The sequence below is a fragment of the Cervus canadensis genome, chromosome 7, assembly GCF_019320065.1.
Source record: "Cervus canadensis isolate Bull #8, Minnesota chromosome 7, ASM1932006v1, whole genome shotgun sequence".
NCBI classification, from domain to species: domain Eukaryota; kingdom Metazoa; phylum Chordata; class Mammalia; order Artiodactyla; family Cervidae; genus Cervus; species Cervus canadensis.
The window spans coordinates 69391375-69411960 of record NC_057392.1 but is presented as its reverse complement, the minus strand read 5'-3'; the positions used below and the strand labels follow the sequence as shown (position 1 = coordinate 69411960).

The window sequence follows — 20586 nt, the reverse complement described above, 5'->3', positions numbered from 1 at the left end:
CTAGATATTCCAACTAATTTTTGACAGACTTTGTGTTTTCTAAATTAACTGGTCAATTCAGTTAAAAAAAAAAAAACAAAACCACCCCACCATTTGACTACATTTTCCCCTCAAATAAGACAACTCCCTTAATGTATGTGTGTGTGTGTGAGTGTGTTGGTACTGCCTACATATATGTGACACTCAAAGTGAATAAGAAAACTCTAAAGACAGTTTTGTAGAGTCAGTTTTCTATCCAGCAATTACTTTTTTTCCTCTTACTTTTCCATCAAAGAGAATCATTTATTAACATGTCTTGGAATGAAAAAACAATTTATTAAGATTTCACTTTACTTGAAACAAAAAAGCCTGACTCAGAATATGAATAATCAGCCCTTTTCTATATTTTCATGCATTACAAAAGTCCTGCTATAAAATAAAGGGAAGCTAGCTAGTCAGGGTGAGCAAATGAAACACACGTAACACCTTTCTACAATGTCTAGTTTCTTCATTAGAATGCTTCATGAGAGTTGGAGAGTTTGCCCTTGGACTGCCATTTATTGTTACATTCTTTTTCAGACCATATCACTCTTCTGTCTGCTGAGGGCTTGTGAACAAAGAAAAACAGATGCTTACCAACCCCGCCTCCTGTTGACTGATGTCCTGCAGATAGGGGATGGTTGCTAGCTCGGCCATTGCTTGATTGATCACCTGGGACTGCTCCTTTACTCTCTGCAGCCGGCTGAGAAGGCTGGCGTATTGCAACTTCTCCATTACACCCGAGCATGCCCGAAAACTCCCCTAGTCCCCCAGGAGAAGGAAGTGGATTAGAACAAAAACACAGAAATAACCTCTCCCTGAGGAATAACGTCAGGGCTTGTTGTAATAGATTTAGTGCCTCTGAATTAACAGCATCTAGTGCAAATAAATATTTTCTTCTTTTATTTTAAAGGATTGTCTGTACTCTTCCTTCACATAGACAAATGTATAGAAAAGAGAACACTTTGTTGAGAAGGGTTTACAGAGGGCCCTGCCGAAGGAAGCCAGGATGGGGGTGGGGGTGGGGAAAGGGGATTAAATTGAATTTGAACTCCACTCTCAACAGTGGGGATCCCATAGAGCTGTGTCCATTTAAAAGGGGGTGACTTTGTCTATGTCAAAAATCACTAATATTGTAAAGTAATTAGCCTCCAACTAATAAAAATAAATGAAAAAAAATAAAAGGGGGTGACTTTGTTTATGTCACCAAGGCATGATAAGAGTTAATAGTTGCCCACTATTTGGTTTATACAAAGGATGATTTCTTATACAAGTTTAATCCTGAAAAATGTTATGCAAGTGGAATTTGTCCTACCCTGGTGACTTACATTAAATCTCCAGCTCTGATTTTATCTTTAGTTCTCATTGGATGGCCGTGGACTCTGGATTCTCTCCTTGTGGTAGTGCAGTGTTTATTCTGACTCCTAGGACCATTCCAGCAATTGATGCAATCCATCTTGAAATAGACTATGGTGCACTTGTAAGGACCACCAACCCCCGTGAATATACTGGTATTTGAGACTTTCTTAAAACTGGGCACACATAATTAAAGCAGCCCACCTCTGTGTTTGCTACTGCCAGCCATAAAAGAGGATGTTTTACCTTCTCTAAGAAGTTTATTCAAATTGTGCAACTTGATAGAGACATAGTTTATCATAAAATTCTCACATTTTTTATTTAGGAAGAAGTACAGACTTCTGAGAACTTCCAGATGTTCAAGCTGGTTTTAGAAAAGGCAGAGGAACCAGAGATCAAATTGCCAATATCCACTGGATCATCAAAAAAGCAAGAGAGTTCCAGAAAAACATCTATTTCTGCTTTATTGACTACACCAAAGCCTTCAACTGTGTGGATCACAATAAACTGTGGAAAATTCTGAAGGAGATGGAAATACCAGACCACCTGATCTGCCTCTTGAGAAACCTGTATGCAGGTCAGGAGGCAACAGTTAGAACTGGACATGGAACAACAGACTGGTTCCAAATAGGGAAAGGGGTACGTCAAGGCTGTATATTGTCATCCTGCTTATTTAACTTATATGCAGAGTACGTCATGAGAAACGCTGGGCTGGAAGAAGCACAAGCTGGAATCAAGATTTCTGGGAGAAATGTCAATAACCTCAGATATGCAGATGATACCACCCTTATGGCAGAAAGTGAAGAGGAACTAAAAAGCCTCTTGATGAAAGTGAAAGAGGAGAGTGAAAAAGTTGGCTTAAAGCTCAACATTCAGAAAACTAAGATCATGGCATCTGGTCCCATCACTTCATGGGAAATAGATGGGGAGACAGTGGAAACAGTGTCAGGTTTATTTTGGGGGGCTCCAAAATCACTGCAGATGGTGACTGCAGCCATGAAATTAAAAGACACTTACTCATTGGAAGGAAAGTTATGACCAACCTAGATAGCATATTCAAAAGCAGAGACATTACTTTGCCAACAAAGGTCCGTCTGGTCAAGGCTATGGTTTTTCCAGTGGTCATGTATGGATGTGAGAGTTGGACTATAAAGAAAGCTGAGCGCCAAAAAATTGATGCTTTTGAACTATGGTGTTGGAGAAGACTCTTGAGAGTCCCTTGGACTGCAAGGAGCTCCAACCAGTCCATCCTGAAGGAGATCAGTCCTGGGTGTTCATTGGAAGGACTGATGCTGAAGCTGCAACTCCAATACTTTGGCCACTTCATGTGGAGAGTTGACTCATTGGAAAAGACCCTGATGCTGGGAGGGATTGGGGGCAGGAGGAGAAGGGGATGACAGAGGATGAGATGGCTGGATGGCATCACCGACTCGATGGGCATGAGTTTGAGTAAACTCCGGGAGTTGGTGATGGACAGGGAGGCCTGGCGTGCTGTGATTCATGGGGTCGCAAAGAGTCGAACACGACTGAGCGACTGAACTGAACTGAACTGAACTGAACTGAACGGGCTCCCTTGGTGGCTCAGATGGTAAGGAATCTGCCTGCCAATGCAGGAGACCTGGGTTCAATTCCTGGGTTGGGAAGATCCCCTGGAGAAGGGAATGGCAACCCCCTCCAGTATTCTTCCCTGGAGAATCCATGGACAGAGGAGGCTGGCAGACTACGGTCCATGGGGTCTCAAAGTATCAGATATGATTGAGTGACTAACACTTTTACTTTCACGTCTGACATAAGCGGGTATATAAGGGTTTAAAAAAGTCGGGTTCACAATTTTGTGATATGTGGCCCTGGAAATAGGAATTTTAGCAACGTGCCCTCCTGAGTATTCAGATAACCTCAAAGAGAAGTTGGAGAACAAACCGTAAAGCTTAGTATCTGCACATGGACTATTTTAATCTGTGCATACTCACAAAGCCAGATTCCCCCCTGCCCAGAAATTAGAGAAGGCAGACATGACTTTTTCTTCTTAAAATAGAATTTCCTTTAAGGAGAAAAATTATTAGAAACCAGCATTACTAAAGAACATTGAAATTTTAACTTGAATTTGGAAGGCAGTCCTTTCTGAAATGTCACACACATCTTGATTGACACCAACCTTTCTGGCACTTTCTTAGAATCTTGGTAATATAGCAAAGTTGAGCACCATTGCCTTGTATTTGCTATATTTCTCCCTTACAGCTATCTCAGTTATTTTACTATTGTCTGTCAGTCCCCACTAATTTGGTATTTCCGATTAATCATTTATCTGAAAATCTATAAACCTGTGGGAGCAATGATTGCAAATTGTGGATTTGAGATCCTTTCTTTGAATTGACGAAATAGCCAGCCTACCCATTGAGTTTAAACATGTAGCTAAACAATGGGATACTGTCAAATAGAGGAAAGTGAGTTGCAGGAGACACAGTTTTCTTTCTGAAGAAAAATTGCTTTCTTTGTCCTTCTTTAAAATAAACAATAAGGCTGGTTGTAGGAAAGTGGTGTAGTGACTCAACTCCAAAGAACAGAAACAACTGCGGCCTGCTCAGGAACATAATCTATCAGTGTAATTTTCCAAAACATCAGGAAAATAAAAATAGTGGAAGAAATGGTGCTTTGTTAGCTTTATTGTTGGATGCATAACAAAACAGGAAGTGCTCCTTACCAATAGGATGCTAGAGAAAGAATATAGTTGAGCGCTAATAGTCCTCTCCTCCTTCCCCTTTGCCCACCCCAGACCAATTGCAGCTTTGGTTATTAGGAAATGATAGATTAATATTTTACCTCTACAAGTTTTGGGCTTTTGAGCGATAAAATGAAACAAAAATAAAAATGAATAGATGCCAGCAGGAATGCTTTAATGCTGTTGCTTTAAGAAAATAAAGGAAACAATGAAAAATGAAGGAATTAGCTTACAAGGGCTGAATCTAAAAGGAAGTAGCCCTCCCAGTGAGACTTTAGGAGTGATCAAAAGACTGCTTAGCTGCTGGAGAGGGTATAATAAAGTGGCCAAGACTGAAGCTAAAACTGCACCTAGCTACAATGAAGTTTAGGTAAATAGTAAGTTCAGATGAAGGCTTCCTCCAGATACTTGTCTAGATTTAATAGCAGGTATGGATAAATGTTTGGAAGATAAGTGGCACTGCTAATCTAATATTGCTGAAAAGCAGAGCCCAAGTATTGGGAATGTATTTCTGTTTGACATAATATATAGAAACATTCATTGCAAAGAAAAGGGGGTAGGAAACACATATTATTGTTCATTTCGAATGTGCATGTATAAACATCTTTTATGCTTCACTTGGAAGAAATTAAAAGTGAAATTAACGAGGTATTTAAAACCTGGTTAGTTAGGTCATTTTTTTGGCAAGTCAGCCTGTGAAAGAAGCTTCATGCATGGCAAGAGATTTTATTATTTTAACTCTTTAGCATTTACCCCAGGAAGCATAGTACATAAGGTTTTAAACTGACAGCAGCCAATAAAGTTAATGAATGGAAAAGCAGAGTAGCATTCAGTAGCTTGTGAGATAATTAGGACAAAGATCCAGAGAAGAAAAAATACTGGTAGAGCAGAGCAGCTGGTTGAATGGGATTGATGTTCAGTGGGATTAAAAGCCACCAGATAGGAAACTGGAAGAATCTTTTAGATAATAACTCTTAAAATGCCAGAATCATTCTTATTTGGCCATGTGTTGTCTACTTAACAAAGGAACCTATAAAGGGAAGGAAACTGGTGTCAGAGTGTAAGGAGAATTAGTTTCTGAGACATAGAAACCTAATACCAGGAATGTGTTTGTCGCCTTCACCAACTCTTTCTGCCACCTGGAGCAAGAGGTGAAAATTCATGTTCTCTGGGATGTCCTACTGTGGGCATGATGGGAGATGACACCCTTAATCCTGCCTTTTTAAGGAGATTTAATTGCATCAGTGATCTAAGGAAAATCATTCAAAATCTGCAGGACGCTTGCACAGTCTTCATTTTAGAAGACTACATAATTTCAAAGTACATGGCTTTTATAAAGAAAAAGAAGGATCTCCAAAACAATCCTTTTGTGAAAGCAAATGAAAACCCATACAAATAATTAAAATTTTAAAAATTCTTAGTACTTTACCAAGTGATTCAATGTGGATTGTATACTTTTGGTCTCATAACAACTGTGTGAGGTGAACCTGACATATATCAGCTTATTTTATAAATGAGAAAAAAGTTAAGAGGTTAAGTGACATCCTAGGGGTTACACAGCTGGTCTTAGGCAAAAGTCTTTATCTACAGGTGTCACGAGGCAGGGTCACAGCTAGTAAGGACACTGAAGTGTCTAAACATTCAAGCAGATGACATTTGACATCTGACAAGAAGAAACACACCTCAGGGGATCCTAAAAACACTACTGAGGGATTCCTGGGTCATAGTTAATCGTGCCTTGTAGGAATAATTTCTGCTCAGCAACTCATTACTTGTTTCATTAACCTAGATTACTTTTGTAGCTTGTTTGATTCAGTCCTGCTTTATGAAACTGTGGTTGGACATATAATAAGAAACCTAGAGGCCAGTATTTGGATATACTTTTGGTCCCTGGGTACCTTTGGACTCATTCACTTCAATTTTATTCAAGCTCTTAGAGACAATTTTCCAACAACTATTATTTTCCATAGACGCAAAAGTAAGAAAGTTGATGAAATCTCTTGAAGTAGCAAAGTGTTAACAACTCATTCTTGGGCTTTCCTGGTGGCTCAGCGGTAAAGAATATGCAAGTCAATGCAGGATACTCAGGAGGTTTGATCCTGGGTCAGAAAGAGCCTTGGAACAGGAAATGGCAACCTATTCCAGTGTTCTTGCCTGGGAAATCCCATGGACAGAGGAGTCAAGTTAGCTACAGTTCATGGGGTTGCAAAGAGGAGGACATGACTTAGCAACTAAACAACAACTGAGTCATACTAAATAAGACTGAGTTATTCATTAGACCTAAAAATCTTATTATGATTTTTAAATCCCCTTTATAGACACATAAATATCCATGTGTGTACACACTTCTAAGTGGCCAAAATGCCCTTTGTAACGTGAGAGGAAAATGAGTTAAAAGCATTTAAGAAATGCCTGAAAAAAAAAAAAAAAAAAAGAAATGCCTGATGCCTAGATTGGCCTAACCTTTATTCACAACACATTGGGAGATCGAACTGGCAACAGATTTGATGTGGCAGGTTCCTGACAAGTAGCAAGTTATGGTGGGTATTTCTCCAGAGAACTGTGGCACAGACAGATCACCTCCCCAGTATCCTGCACACTGGCATTACAAGGTTAGCCGTGTGCAGATGAAGTGAAATGATACTACGTGGTGGTGGTTCTTGTCAGCAAGGCTTCCACAAGAATTCCTGTGGGCTCCCCTGGTGGCTCAGATGCTAAAAATCTGCCTACAATGCAGGAGACCTGGGTTCAGTCCCTGTGTGGGGAAAACTGCCTGGAGAAGGGAATGGCTACCCGCTCTAGTATTCTTGCCTGGAGAATGCTATGGACAGAGGAGCCTGGCAGGGTACAGTCCATGGGGTTGCAAAGAGTTGGACATGACTGAGTGACTAACGCTTTTACTTTCTTTCCACTTCTTGCAAGGGTCTAATGATGACAATGATGTTATGTGTTTGTGTGTCTAATTAGGATGGGGTGGTGAAACTGCGTGTATGTGTGTGTGTGTGTGTGTGTGAGTGTGTGTCTGAAGGAGGTTGCAGTAGAGGGTGAATTGGAGAACAGGACCCCAGATTTGTAGTAGAGTCAGTGAGATTACTATAAACTAAATGCTTGTGTCCACCCAAAATTTTTAGGGCTCTAGAGGCCAATGTGGAGATGGGGCCTTTGGGAGGTAATTAGGGTTAGATGAGATGAGGGCTTCCCAGGTGGCACAGTGGTAAAGAACCTGCCTGCCAATGTGGGAGAGGCAGGAGACACAGGAAGATCCCCTGGAGAAGGAAATGGCAACCCACTCCAATATTCTTGCCTGGAAAATTCCATGGACAGAGGAGCCTGGCAGACGACAGTCAATGAGGTTGCAAAGAGCTGGACACAACTGAGCAACCGAGCATGCACACGAGATCACGAGAGTAGATAATAGGGTCCTGATGGTGGGATTAATGCTCTTTTAAGAAGAGACACCACAGAGCTTGCTCTGTGCCATGTTAGGGTGCAGAGAAAGTAGCTAACGGCAAGCCAGGAAGAGGGTCTTTGTCACAACCTGACCTAATCCCAGACTTCTAGCCTCTAGAACTGTGAGAAAATAAACTTCTATTGTTCGGGTCATCTGATCTATGGTATTTTGTGTGACAGCTGAAGATGACTAAGACAGAGATAAATTTTTATTAATAGAAGTATCGGGGAGATAACTGAGTGGAACACAGTTGTGAGGAAGGGGGAGTTACGTGGTAGGAATCAGTGAAAGTGTGCTTTTGGATTTGTAACGCATAGAATTAATTACAGATTATGCAAATAGATGAGGGGTTTTATAGCTTTTCTAAAATGCTGAATAATGTTACTGAGCAGATAAACTGCTGAACAGATGTTAAGTAGCTGTTAGTGATGACCCCCTTGGTTCCCCTTGTAAGGTAAGAACATCAAATCAATGATGGAATACAAAAGCCACAAACGGTGAATTCTTTAAAATTTCCAGCTTAAAGATCTTTTGAAAAATATTTTAAGAGGGGAAATCTGCAGCCTTTATAGCCTGTTAATGAGAAGTTCCCTTTATGTACTTTCAATAAAGGGGCTTAAATTTTGTAAAATAGCGCAGATTAATTCAGGTCTTATTCTGGGCTTTTTATATAAAGACTGAAAAGTGGAAAGGGCATATTTTCCCTCGGTTGGAAAAAGGGATTAGATAATTTACCTTAAGGGTAAATAAAGATCAAGTGCCAATGTTTAGATTAGCATCCAATTTACTAGAGATCTCTTCAAGAAAATAAGAGATACCAAGGGAACATTTCATGCAAAGATGGGCTCAATAAAGGACAGAAATGGTATGGACATAAGAGAACCAGAAGATATTAAAAAGAGGTGGCAAGACTACACAGAAGAACTGTACAAAAAAGATCTTCACGACCCATATAATCATGAAGGTGTTATCACTCACACTCACCTAGAGCTGGACATCCTGGAATGTGAAGTCAGGTGGGCCTTCGGAATCATCACTGCGAACAAAGCTAGTGGACTGGATGGAATTCCAGTTGAGCTATTTCAAATCCTAAAATATGATGCTGTGAAAGTGCTTCACTCACATGTCAGCAAATTTGGAAAACTCAACAGTGGCCACAAGACTGGAAAAGGTCAGTTTTCATTCCAATCCCAAAGAAAGGTAATGCCAAAGAATACTCAAACTACCGCACAATTGCACTCGATCTCACACACTAGTAAAGTAATACTCAAAATTCTCCAAGCCAGGTTTCAGCAATACGTGAACAGTGAACTTCCAGATGTTCAAGCTGGTTTTAGAAAAGGCAGGGGAACCAGAGATCAAATTGCCAACATCCACTGGATCATCAAAAAAGCAAGAGAGTTCCAGAAAAACATCTATTTCTGCTTTATTGACTATGCCAAAGCCTTTGACTGTGTGGATCACAATAAACTGTGGAAAATTCTGAAAGAGATGGGAATACCAGACCACCTGACCTGCCTTTTGAGAAACCTGTATGCAGGTCAGGAAGCAACAGTTAGAACTGGACATGGAACAACAGACTGGTTCCAAATAGGAAAAGGAGTACATCAAGGCTGTATGTTGTCACCCTGCTTATTTAACTTATATGCAGAGCACATCATGAGAAATGCTGGACTGGAGGAAGCACAAGCTGGGATCAAGATTGCCAGGAGAAATATCAATAACCTCAGATATGCAGATGACACCACTCTTATGGCAGAAAGTGAAGAAGAACTAAAGAGCCTCTTGATGAAAGTGAAAGAGGAGAGTAAAAAAGTTGGCTTAAAGCTCAACATTCAGAAAACTAAGATCATGGCATCTGGTCCCATCACTTCATGGCAGATAGATGGGGAAACAGTGACTGACTTTATTTTTCTTGGCTCCAAAATCACTGCTGATGGTGACTGCAGCCATGAAATTAAAAGACGCTTGCTCCTTGGAAGGAAAGTTATGACCAACCTAGATAGCATATTCAAAAGCAGAGACATTACTTTGCCAACAAAGGTCCATCTAGTCAAGGCTATGGTTTTTCCAGTGGTCACGTATGAATGTGAAAGTTGGACTATAAAGAAATGAGCACCGAAGAATTGATGTGTTCGAACTGTGGTGTTGGAGAAGACTCTTGAGAGTCCCTTGGACTGCAAGGAGATCCAACTAGTCCATCCTAAAAGAGATCGATCCTGGGTGTTCATTGGAAGGACTGATGCTGAAGCTGAAACTCCAATACTTTGGCCACCTGATGGGGAGATCTGACTCATTTGAAAAGACTCTGACGCTGGGAAAGATTGAGGGCAGGAGGAGAAGGGGATGACAGAGGATGAGATGGTTGGATGGCATCACCGACACAATGGACATGGGTTTGGGTGTACTACAGGAATTGGTGATGGACAGGGAGGCCTGGCGTGCTGCAGTTCATAGGGTCACAAAGAGTCGGACACGACTGAGTGACTGATCTGACTGATTGACTATCAGTGTGATGTGGAGGAACTAGCTTTCAAAATTCTGAATTCTCGTGTAGGTAACAAAACGGTTATATGCAACTGCCCAATATATGAAATAGAGAAAGCACCATGTTTACTAAAATTTTGTTACTCATTTGAAGCAAGAAACTCAGTGCAACCTTCAATTAAATATCAAGACACCACAAAAAAAGGCTCTTTAGAAAGACACTAACCTAATAAATGCTGGCAACTGCAAAATATAACATTATAATTAATGTTTTGAAATATAAAAGGGTTAAAATCATTAACTAAACTTTGGTTGGTTTTGCAAATGAGATTCACTGTGGAAGTTTCTAAAATCTTCTAGTATTTGCAATATTTACATGTAAACTTTGTATAGTTCTAGAACTGTTTGATATTTGTATGCTGAACAAATACAAAAGACTCATATACCTACATTCAGTTGGGTGCCTCTAATAAAATCCAATATTGGCAAGATTCGCTTCCCCATTGTCTCCATGTGTCTCACTGTGTCTTCTTTGGTCAGCAGACCGAAGGGAGTTTTATGTTCTAAAAATTGTAACAATAAACTTTTATACTATTTTTTGCTAGATGTCCATTTCAAAATGCTTTTCTTAGCAAGCTATAAACAGACATCTCAATATTAATAGATATGAAATCTTTAGTACAGGAATGAGTTCCATCTCAAAGACCACAGGTATCACAATGAAAGATCTATGAGAAGAAAGGCAGAGGAGACATTGCCCTTTGGAGACTATCATTTACTCCTTTTGCTATGTTTCCTGATTGAGATCTAAGGGACAGCCTATAACAATTCACCTCTCTCTGAAGAGTATGCTTTTCCTGAGTTGTGAAAAAAAGGTTGTTATAAATGATTCTTGTCTTATTTCTCCCAGGTATTATTCAAGTGTGCAGATCCCATTGACTTTGAATGTAGCTTGAAGTTGAGATAAGCCTTGGAGGATGGAGTGCCAGACAAAACACAAATCCTTAATTATGTGAGTAGAGTTGAAGGGATAAATTCAGCCTGGTCATGAATTCAGCCCACAAGTCTGAGACTTCAACTCTACATGAATATTTTCTTGATTTTTGAAAGTTTTCGACTAGAATTACTGAGCACCACTTAACTAGAATACTCTTTAGGCGAGCTGAGGTCTTGGTTAATTATATAAGAAAAAAGTGTAACAGATATTAATACAATGGCAGATAATCCAAGTGATTTAAGGGGGTCATTGTCTATACTTTTGATTTCATATGGTAGTTTTGTTGCATAATTTTCTTCTATGTTTGCTAATTGATGGTGACAAAAGCTTGTATTTGCTTGTATTCTGTAAGTGCCCCATGATTAGGCATTGGTGATAGTGTAATCGGGGTCAGATGGTTGGCGTGAGGGAAGTGGGTGCTCTTGGGGAACCAGAATTCCAGGTATTGTTGACTAACCCACAAAGACTGGAAGGAGTTAAGAATGACCCAACAAATGTTTTCGTGCCCAGGCCCTACTATATGCTAGGCTTGAAATGAATAAAGCTTAATGAATGATGCACATTATTCATTAATGAATAATTAATTGTGCCTTAACACAGTATTGAATGATAACAAGTCCAGTGAGTTACCTGTAAATGTTGGTAAGTTCCTACTTGACACTTTTTCCAAAAACTTTCCATCTTCTTTGTTTTTGAACCCAAGAGTCAAGAGATACTGTTGCGGAGGAAAAGAGGACCAGTCAACTGTCTGAGGCAACACGTGGAGTCCTTGAAAGTCTAAAAAAAGACAAAGAACAAAAGAATTTATCATTTTATTTTTTTCAGGGTATTTTCCCCCCTAGATTCCAAGAATTATACTTGGAAAAAGGGAAAAATACAAAAATTTAAGATACAAAGTAAAAGTATGTGCATCAAAAGGTCAAATAGATGATATGTCAAAACTGTACTTTATTATTCATATTTTTCTTAAAATACAAGCAAACACAAAGGATAGCAATAAAATGCAGCTAGGTTACTTGGTTCTCATTTGCCATATTCAACATAACACAAAACTCAGGACCACAGGCTTGCCGGCTTGATATTTTTCTGTGTGACACTTTTCAAGGGAATTTGGTTTTTCTATTCACAGTTTAAGAAAATAATATGATATGAAAGGAAAGAGAAAAATTACCAAGTAAAAATTAAAATATAAAGCTAATTAATTTAGTTGCTGTTCCTCCTATAGCTGAAGGAAATTTAAAATGATAAATGTACTGACTTTTGTAATTAGACTTAATTTTTGTAATTAGACTTAATTTTTGTAATTACTTTTATAATTAGACTTAGAAATAATTCAAGTGTCAAGAAAATGGTTCTAAAACAAACTCTGTTCTTAATGACCACAAGAACTAATATTTACTTAGTAATTATTTTCTACCTTCCCTTGTTCTAAATATTTTGTGTTCATTCTGTTAATATTGTGTTAGTTTCAGGTGTATAGAAAAGTGATTCAATTATATATATGTATACATATTTTTTCAGATTATTTTCCATGATAGGTTGTTAAAATATATTGAAAATAGTTCCCTGTGCTGTACAGTAAATCCTTGTTGCCTATCTATTTTATATGGAAATGTTTGTATCTGTTAATCCCATGCTCCAACTTGTCCCTCCCTTCCTTCCCTTTCCACTTTGGTAATCACGTTTGTGTGTGCATGTTCAGTCACGTCTCTTTGAGACCCAGTGGGGTCTAGCCCACCAGGCTCCTCTCTCCATGGGATTTCCTAGGCAAGAATACTAGAGTGGGTTACCGTTTCCTGCTCTAGGGCCTGCTCCTGACCCAGGGATTGAACCCATGTCTCTTGTGTCTCCTGCATTGGCAGGCAGATTCCTTACCACATGCCACCTGAGAAGCCCTTGTTTTGTGTGTATTCTCTAAATCCTGAAGATAACTTTACAACATTGGTACTGTTAGCCTCATGTTATAAACAGGAGGTTGAGGTACACAGATAGGAAGTGAATTGTCTGGAAACACAGCCTGTAAGTGGACAAAGCAAGACTCATACTGGGCAGTCTGACTGTGGAGACCATGGGCCTAACAACTACACTCTGCTTTCGGCTTGCTTGGCTTTGGGTTACTTTTCGGACAGGGACAAATGTTAGCCATGGGGTCTTGGAGGCCAGATTTACCTCATTCATTTCCATTCTGAGTAATAATGTTTTAGTTATTACAACAGACTTCTCAAATGAAGGATAATGAACAGAGTTTAATGACCCTCCCTACTTCACACTGCCAGGGAGGGAAAAAGATGAAATTCCAAATATCCTTGAATTATGATTTAGACGACAATTTTTAATCTAGAATCAGAACTCAAATGGCAACAGTTCAAATATAGTCTTTGCTATCTGTAGTATATCTTTAAAAAATAATTTTTTTAAACACCATGTTTACTGTGTTATTATCTGCATTTTCTGACTCCTCCACCCCCCTTTTGAGCTGCAAAACACTTTGTTTAAGCTAAAATTTACTGAGAAGCCCACTATTTAAAGTCAGTAAAGGTAGAGGTTTTCCATTAGAAGCCTGAATCAGTGACCACTGACCCTCATTGCTGTACCCCATTTTATATCCCTCACACGGTAGCCATCTTGAAATCTCCCCTTCCCTACCACCACAGGCCCAGTTTTTTTAAAGCACAGTTTGGAAAACACTGCCGTAAGCTATGTGGCACATTTTGGTTAAGTAAATAGCATATGGCTGTCAAATAGAGTTAACATGTAGGCTGATAATTAAAAGAAAATATTACAAAATATCTTGTAAACACAAGCACAGAAGAAAAATATATTAAACATGATTTAGTCTTTGGTGACTCAGGATCTGATAACCACTCAGTAACATTGAAGACTGACAGTTACATGGCCCTTCTTCTGTGTCCTACACAGTACCCAGATTATCCTTCTCACTCAATAACCACATAGAGCAGGACATATTATGCCCGCCTTGCAAATGACCAAACTGGAGCTTCAAGAAGTTACAAACTTACCCAAGACCATACCGCAAATGGAGGGACAGGAATTGAGAGTCAGGTAGCTGGACATCAGCGCACAGGGCTTAACTCTCAAAGTGACCCACTGATAATTATCATCGCTTTGACAGTCAATGGGAAGCGAGTTACAGAAGCAGGGCAATGCCAATATGTAGATGACTTTATCAGACCCAATTCTAGATTGAACACTTCCTTACTCTTATCTAGAAAAGTACAACAAAGGCTCAAGAGTTCATAACTTTTTAGGCGCTTTAAATGCAGATTGCCATATGAGATGCTTCTTTAGTTGGTGTTTGAATTCCAAACTCTTTTTAAAATGATGGCTCATTTCTGTAAACGAGGTAAAAGGTGATTTCTGCATTTGCAGAAAATTTCTTTGCCTTTGAAATCTCCTGCAGATATTCACAGACACACCCAACCAAGAGTTTACTTGTTTTACTGAAGTTGCCAATCACCCAATCATGTGAAAAGGCAGCTAAGTAAAAATAAAAATGGATACTAGTTCAAGCTGTGTGCTCAGTCATGTCCGACTCTTTGCAACTTCATGGACTATAGCCTGCCAGGCTCCTCTGTCCATGGAATCTCCCAGGCAAGAATACTGGAGTGGGTTGCCATTTCCTCATCATTTTGATAAATGGTCATAACTTGTTTTTTTGGATTGCTATTATTATTTTGCACTCTCTAAGAGCTGGCATTTTTAAATTGCTACATTTCCAGGAACTAGCATACTCTGGAGGTGGAGGGTAGGAGAAGGTGTGTGTTCCCTAGTGATGATTTGCTTTTATCTGATTTTGCTTCCTCACTTAGAAGGCCCCAGGGCCTTCTGGTCAGACTGATGATGAAGTCTGGGGCCATCATTTGGAGAAAGCCTTGGCTTTCTGGTTAACTCCAGAGACCCCCTGAATGAGTGTGTTTAGGGTGTGCTGTGCATGGGCTGGTATTTGAGGTGAGTCGCAGGAGGCATCTTGAGATTTGGCATTTTCTGATATGTTTCTATTGCCAGAAACAGCCAATATTTGCAGGGTCTGTTACATAAATAGAATAAAGGATGAGAGGTTGATCTCTTCTTGTTCTTAAATATTTGATGGATAAAGAGTGACAGTGGTTAGATCAACTAGAGAAACTAATATTAGCACTATAGCTAATTTATTATAAAATATATTTGCAAAAAGGTATTTTCTATTCCTTTTGGTGCTATATGTTTCATCTTGTTCAATCCATTGTTCAATTCTAGTTGAAGTTTTGAAATGTGAGAGGCCTCTATAAACATACTGCTAAATCAAAAACTATTTTTAAAGTATCATTTTTATTCCATTTGTATGCAGAGTAAATTGCAGTTGTGTGAACATTTAGCCTAGCAGGTGGTCTATGACCCAAAATGACGACATACTTCCAGATGTTAAATCTCATGTAACATTAATTTGAGCGCTAATTGTTCTCAGTTTTATGCTCATAAACCTCTACCTACGTCCGAAAAGCCCTGAGCCTCTGATGGGTATGAAAATTAAACAGACTATATTGTCCTTTGATAGGAAAGTTGAATTGATTAAAAATGTCTTCTTTGCTCCTGTCATGTCAGAAGAAAACCTGGGGGAAATAAACCCCTTAAGGCATTTGTTTACAATTTATCACAGTTGCAGATGAAATTTAGATGACTAGCACCAAAACTATTATTAAAAGATCAGTTTGCAGGTATGACACAGTTCCAAATTTTTACCATTAAGGAAGCAGATGTTTTTTAAAAAATACCAAAGATAGATTATACAAACTTAGTTTCTTGTAGAAACAGGATCTTTCAATTCTTTGGCCTCCAAGTGAAAGATGTCCAACTCTCAGCAAAACAGGGTAATGTTTGCCCTTTTTCAAGAATCTTTTATTGTACCTCAGGAGGCTGGAGCTGACTGGCAGGTACTCAAGCCATTCTTGTTCTTTGACCTTCTGTATGTTCCCTCCTTTCTCCTTGAAGTCACATTCCTGAAGGTGACAGTTTCTGTCTCTCTGTCCCTCTCTTTGCCTTTCTGTCTGTCTGTGTCTCCCTTTCTCTCCTATCCACATGCCTACTGCTTCCCCTTCCTCCCTTTCTCTTCTACGCGGTCTCTGGCTTACTGATATTTTCTTCATATGAACACTCTTGGGGAAATTTCTCTGTTCTTGTGGCATTAGCTACTACTTCTAATCAAAAGACTGGGGGATCCAAAGCCATAGTCTCATCTGCAAAATTTCACGCATCACATTTCCCAGTGTCTACTGGGATATCGCCATTTGTTCACCATTACAAACGTTACCTCACAAACAGCAAGTATATGCCTTGAAAGTGATTTTTGAAATCTCCACAACATCCCTCTCACCTTCTTTTCACTAGTATATTGTAGGAATGGCCATTGTTCACCCAATTATTTTGGCTTAAAATTTTGAAGCCATTGTTGACTTTTCTTTCCTCTTGTTCTCTGACATTTAGTGAATCTCAAAAGCTCATTAAATCTGCCCTCTGTAATACAACTCATATTAACCCCTTTCTTTGCATTATCAGTGCTAGCACACTCGTTAAATTTCTGATCACATAGCACCCGGATTACAGAAAACGTTTCCCAACAGGCCTTGCTACCACCAGTAACATTTCACACAGATATATCTCCACACCACAACCAGTGATTATTCCTGAAATATCACCAATATCACCTTTGTCATTGTCACATCCTTCCTCAGGAATTTCAGTGCTTCTTTCCCAGTATTCAAGGCTCTCAACTGTGTGCATGTGTTTCACAATCTATACTTCATTCCTATGTTTTCTCCAATATAAATCTTTCTCATCAACTCTGCTGATTTTAGTAATTTGTAGCAGCCTGTGGTCATCCTGCCTTTGAATTTTTCTTTGTGCTTTAACACCTGAAACAACTTCCTATTCTCTTAATATTTCTTTTATTCAATCAATCACTGTTCTTCCAGATGTGCCTAATTTAAGTCCCACCTAGTCCATAAAGGGGCTTCCCTGGTGGCTCAGTGGTAAAGATCCTGCCTGCCAATGCAGGAGATGTGGGTTTGATCCCTGGGTTGGAGAGATCCCCTGGAGAAGGAATTAGCAACCGACTCCAGTAGTCTCACTTGGGAAATCCCGTGGACAGAGGAGTCTGGTGGACTACAGTCCATGGGGCTGCAAAAAGAGTCAGACACAACTTAGCAACTAAAACAACAGTCCATAAAGGGCTTCCTGAGGACTTCAGAACCTCCTCCCAACCTTGAAAGAACACTTCGATCATTCATTCCAGAGTGAATCTCCTCATGTTTAATGGGGCTATGTCTCATCACTCCAATTAGTTTTAATCCTCTTGAAGATAACATCTTCAAGTTATCTTCATGCAGCAAGCACCTAGTAGGTGCTCAGTCAATACTTGAATCTAAAAAAACAACTTTTCTCAATCCTGTATTTTTAATGGTTCAAGTAAGAATAAAACTTCAAAAAAAATCAAAGCTAATTAATGTTCAGAGCTTCTGAAATAAGATTTATTTCTCTGTCACGATGGTGCAGTCACTCACCTAGAGCCAGACATCCTGGAATGCAAAGTCAAGTGGGCTTTAGGAAGCATCCTTACAAACAAAGCTAGTGGAGGTGATGGAATTCCAGCTGAGCTATTTCAAATCCTAAAGATGATGCTGTTAAAGTGTTGCACTCAATATGCCAGCAAATTTGGAAAACAGCGGTGTCCACAGGACTGGAAAAGATCAGTTTTCATTCCAATTCCAAAGAAAGGCAATGCCAAAGAATGTTCAAACTGCTACACAGTTGCACTCATCTCATACGTCAGCAAAGTAATGCTCAAAATTCTCCAAGCTAGGCTTCAACAATATGTGAACTGAGAAATTCCAGATGTTCAAGCTGTATTTAGAAAAGGCAGAGGAACCAGAGATCAAATTGCCAACATCCATTGGATCATAGAAAAAGCAAGAGAGTTCCAGAAAAACATCGATTTCTGCTTCATTGACTATGTCAAAGCCTTTAATGTGTGGATCACAACAAACTTTGAAATTTGAAACAAGTTTCAAAAAACTTTGAAACAAACTCAAAATTCTTTGAGTTCGGATACCAGACCACCTGACCTGCCTCCTGAGAAATCTGTATGCAGGTCAAGAAGCAACAGTTAGAACCAGACATGGAACAACAGACTGGCTCCAAATCGGGAAAGGAGCATGTCAAGGCTGTATATTGTCACCCTGCTTACTTAACTTCTATGCAGAGTACATCATGCGAAATGCCGGGCTGGATGAAACACAAGCTGGAATCAAGATTGCTGGGAGAAATATCAATAACCTCAGATGTGCAGATGACACCACACTTACAGCAGAAAGTGAAGAGGAACTAAAGTGCCTCTTGATGAAAGTGAAAGAGGAGAGTGAAAAAGCTGGCTTAAAACTCAATATTCAAAAAACGAAGATCATGGCATCTGGTCCTATCACTTCATGGCAAATAGATGGGGAAACAGTGGAAATAGTGACAAACATTTTTCTTGGGCTCCAAAATCACTTCGGACTGTGACCGTAGCCATGAAATTAAAAGATGCTTACTCCTTGGAAGAAAAGCTATGACAAACCTAGACAGCATATTAAAGAGCAGAGACATTACTTTGCCAACAAAGATCCATCCAGTCAAACCTATGGTTTTTCCGGTAGTCATGTATGGATGTGAGAGTTGAACCATAAAGAAAGCTGAGCACTGAAGAATTGATGCTTTTGAACTGTGGAGTTGGAGAAGACTCCTGAGAGTCTCTTGGACTGAAAGAAGATCAAACCAGTCCATCCTAAGGGAAATCAGTCCTGAATATTCATTGGAAGGACTGATGCTGAAGCTGAAGCTCCAATACTTTGGCCACCTGATGCAAAGAAGTGACTCACTGGAAAAGACCCTTTTGGTGGGAAAGATTGAAGGCAGGAGGAGAAGGGGATGACAGAGGATGAAATGGTTGGATGGCATCACCGACTCAATGCACATGAGTTTGGGTAAACTCCAGGAGTTGGTGATGGACAGGGAGGCCTGGTGTGCTGCAGTCCATAGGGTCGCAAAGAGTCGGACATGACTGAGTGACTGAAATTTAGAAAAGAATATCACACAATCTTTATTTTTCATTTTCCCCAAACATTAAGTGGTTTCTAGTCAGTTTACAAAAGGTGAGTGAGGTAAAATAATCTGTATTAGATAACACAGGGTAGTTGGTGCTCAAATGAACAGAACAGCTCTTCCGAGATGAAAGAATATTTCGTATTCAGGTTGCACACTTGATGCAACTTGTTCTCTGGGAAACGTGGACTCTTAGTCACTAAGAAGATTGGATAAACAGAGAATCTGGCTTAGTGAAACTGTCAGTAGCACCAGAGAAGCACCTTGAAAAATGTGAACTATTGAGTACAGATCAGCTGACTCATCTGTATGCATGAAAGACTGCTTATTTTCATGAAGCTGAAGTGAAGTTGCTCAGTCATGTCCAACTCTTTGCGTTCCCTTGGACTGTAGCCTACCAGGCTCCTCCATCCATGGAATTTTCCAGGCAAGAGTATTGGAGTGGGTTGCTATTTCCTTCTCCAGAGGATCTTCCCAACCCAGGGATCGAACCCAGGTCTCCCGCATTGCAGGCAGACGCTTTGCTATATGAGCTACCAGGGAAGCCCTTTCATGAAGCTACATATCTGTAAAATAATATTTGAGCTCTCTGGACATAAAGTAGGAAGCACAGATACCACCATCATCAATATTTTCTGTTGGATACCCCAACATAGCCACAGTCAACAGGTTGTGGATGAACTTTTCAAAGCAATTTGGAAAAAAGAAAAGTCATAGAGGTTTTAAAACTTTTTTAGAAACACACAAATTTGCCACGGTTCTCTTATCACCTTTCCCTAAGTTTCATTTCCTTCTCTATTTCCCAGTGTCTATGTCATTTCTCTGCCCTTTGTCCATAACAAAATGTTCTGACATTTTGGGTTAGAGCAGAATCTCATTTCTAAAGGTCCCAGTTGTTCACTGTGAGACGGGACCATGTCAGTTTTATATGACTTCCTTTTAGTGCTCAGTTTCAGAGTTTAGTTTCTCCAGTCCCTTCATAATGCCAGCACTTTGTCACAACTTCTTCCCCAATCATTTTCTGAGCTTTATCTTGTACTCTTTTAATGCCGCTACCTCTGTCTTGGAAGTTATCCACAAATTCACATCAGCAAGAAAACAGCAAAAGGCAGCAGCTTTTGCAGCTAACTTATCATTACTGCTCCCCATAAATAATAAAAGTTTCCACTTTTAAAAGCATAGTGTATTTTGATTTTTGCATTTGATGTGTGCTAAAGCTGTATGTGTAATGAATCTTTGTATAATAAATTGTATTTTCTTGTTGACCTTCGTTATAATGTCAGAGCTGTAGATGCAAGTGAAAAAAATTGGTTTTCATTCCTAATTTTCCCTTTAGGCTGCTGGGCTACTTCTCCAAAACCAATCTTTGTAGATGTTTCCTCTCACAACCCATTTGTAAAGTGTGAAAAAATTAATAACTACATA

General features: G+C 39.5%; 1 protein-coding gene across 1 annotated transcript in view; it reads right to left on the bottom strand.

Annotated features, from left to right (window-relative positions):
• The window catches only part of SPATA16 (spermatogenesis associated 16), a 257934-nt gene that overhangs the window by 34688 nt on the left and 202660 nt on the right, over window positions 1-20586 (bottom strand). Inside the window, exons 7-9 of the mRNA XM_043474134.1 lie at window positions 11659-11805; window positions 10482-10594; window positions 616-780 (exon numbers count right to left, since the gene is read on the bottom strand). Coding sequence (XP_043330069.1) covers window positions 616-780; window positions 10482-10594; window positions 11659-11805 — 425 coding nt within the window. The remainder of the gene's footprint in view (window positions 1-615; window positions 781-10481; window positions 10595-11658; window positions 11806-20586) is intronic.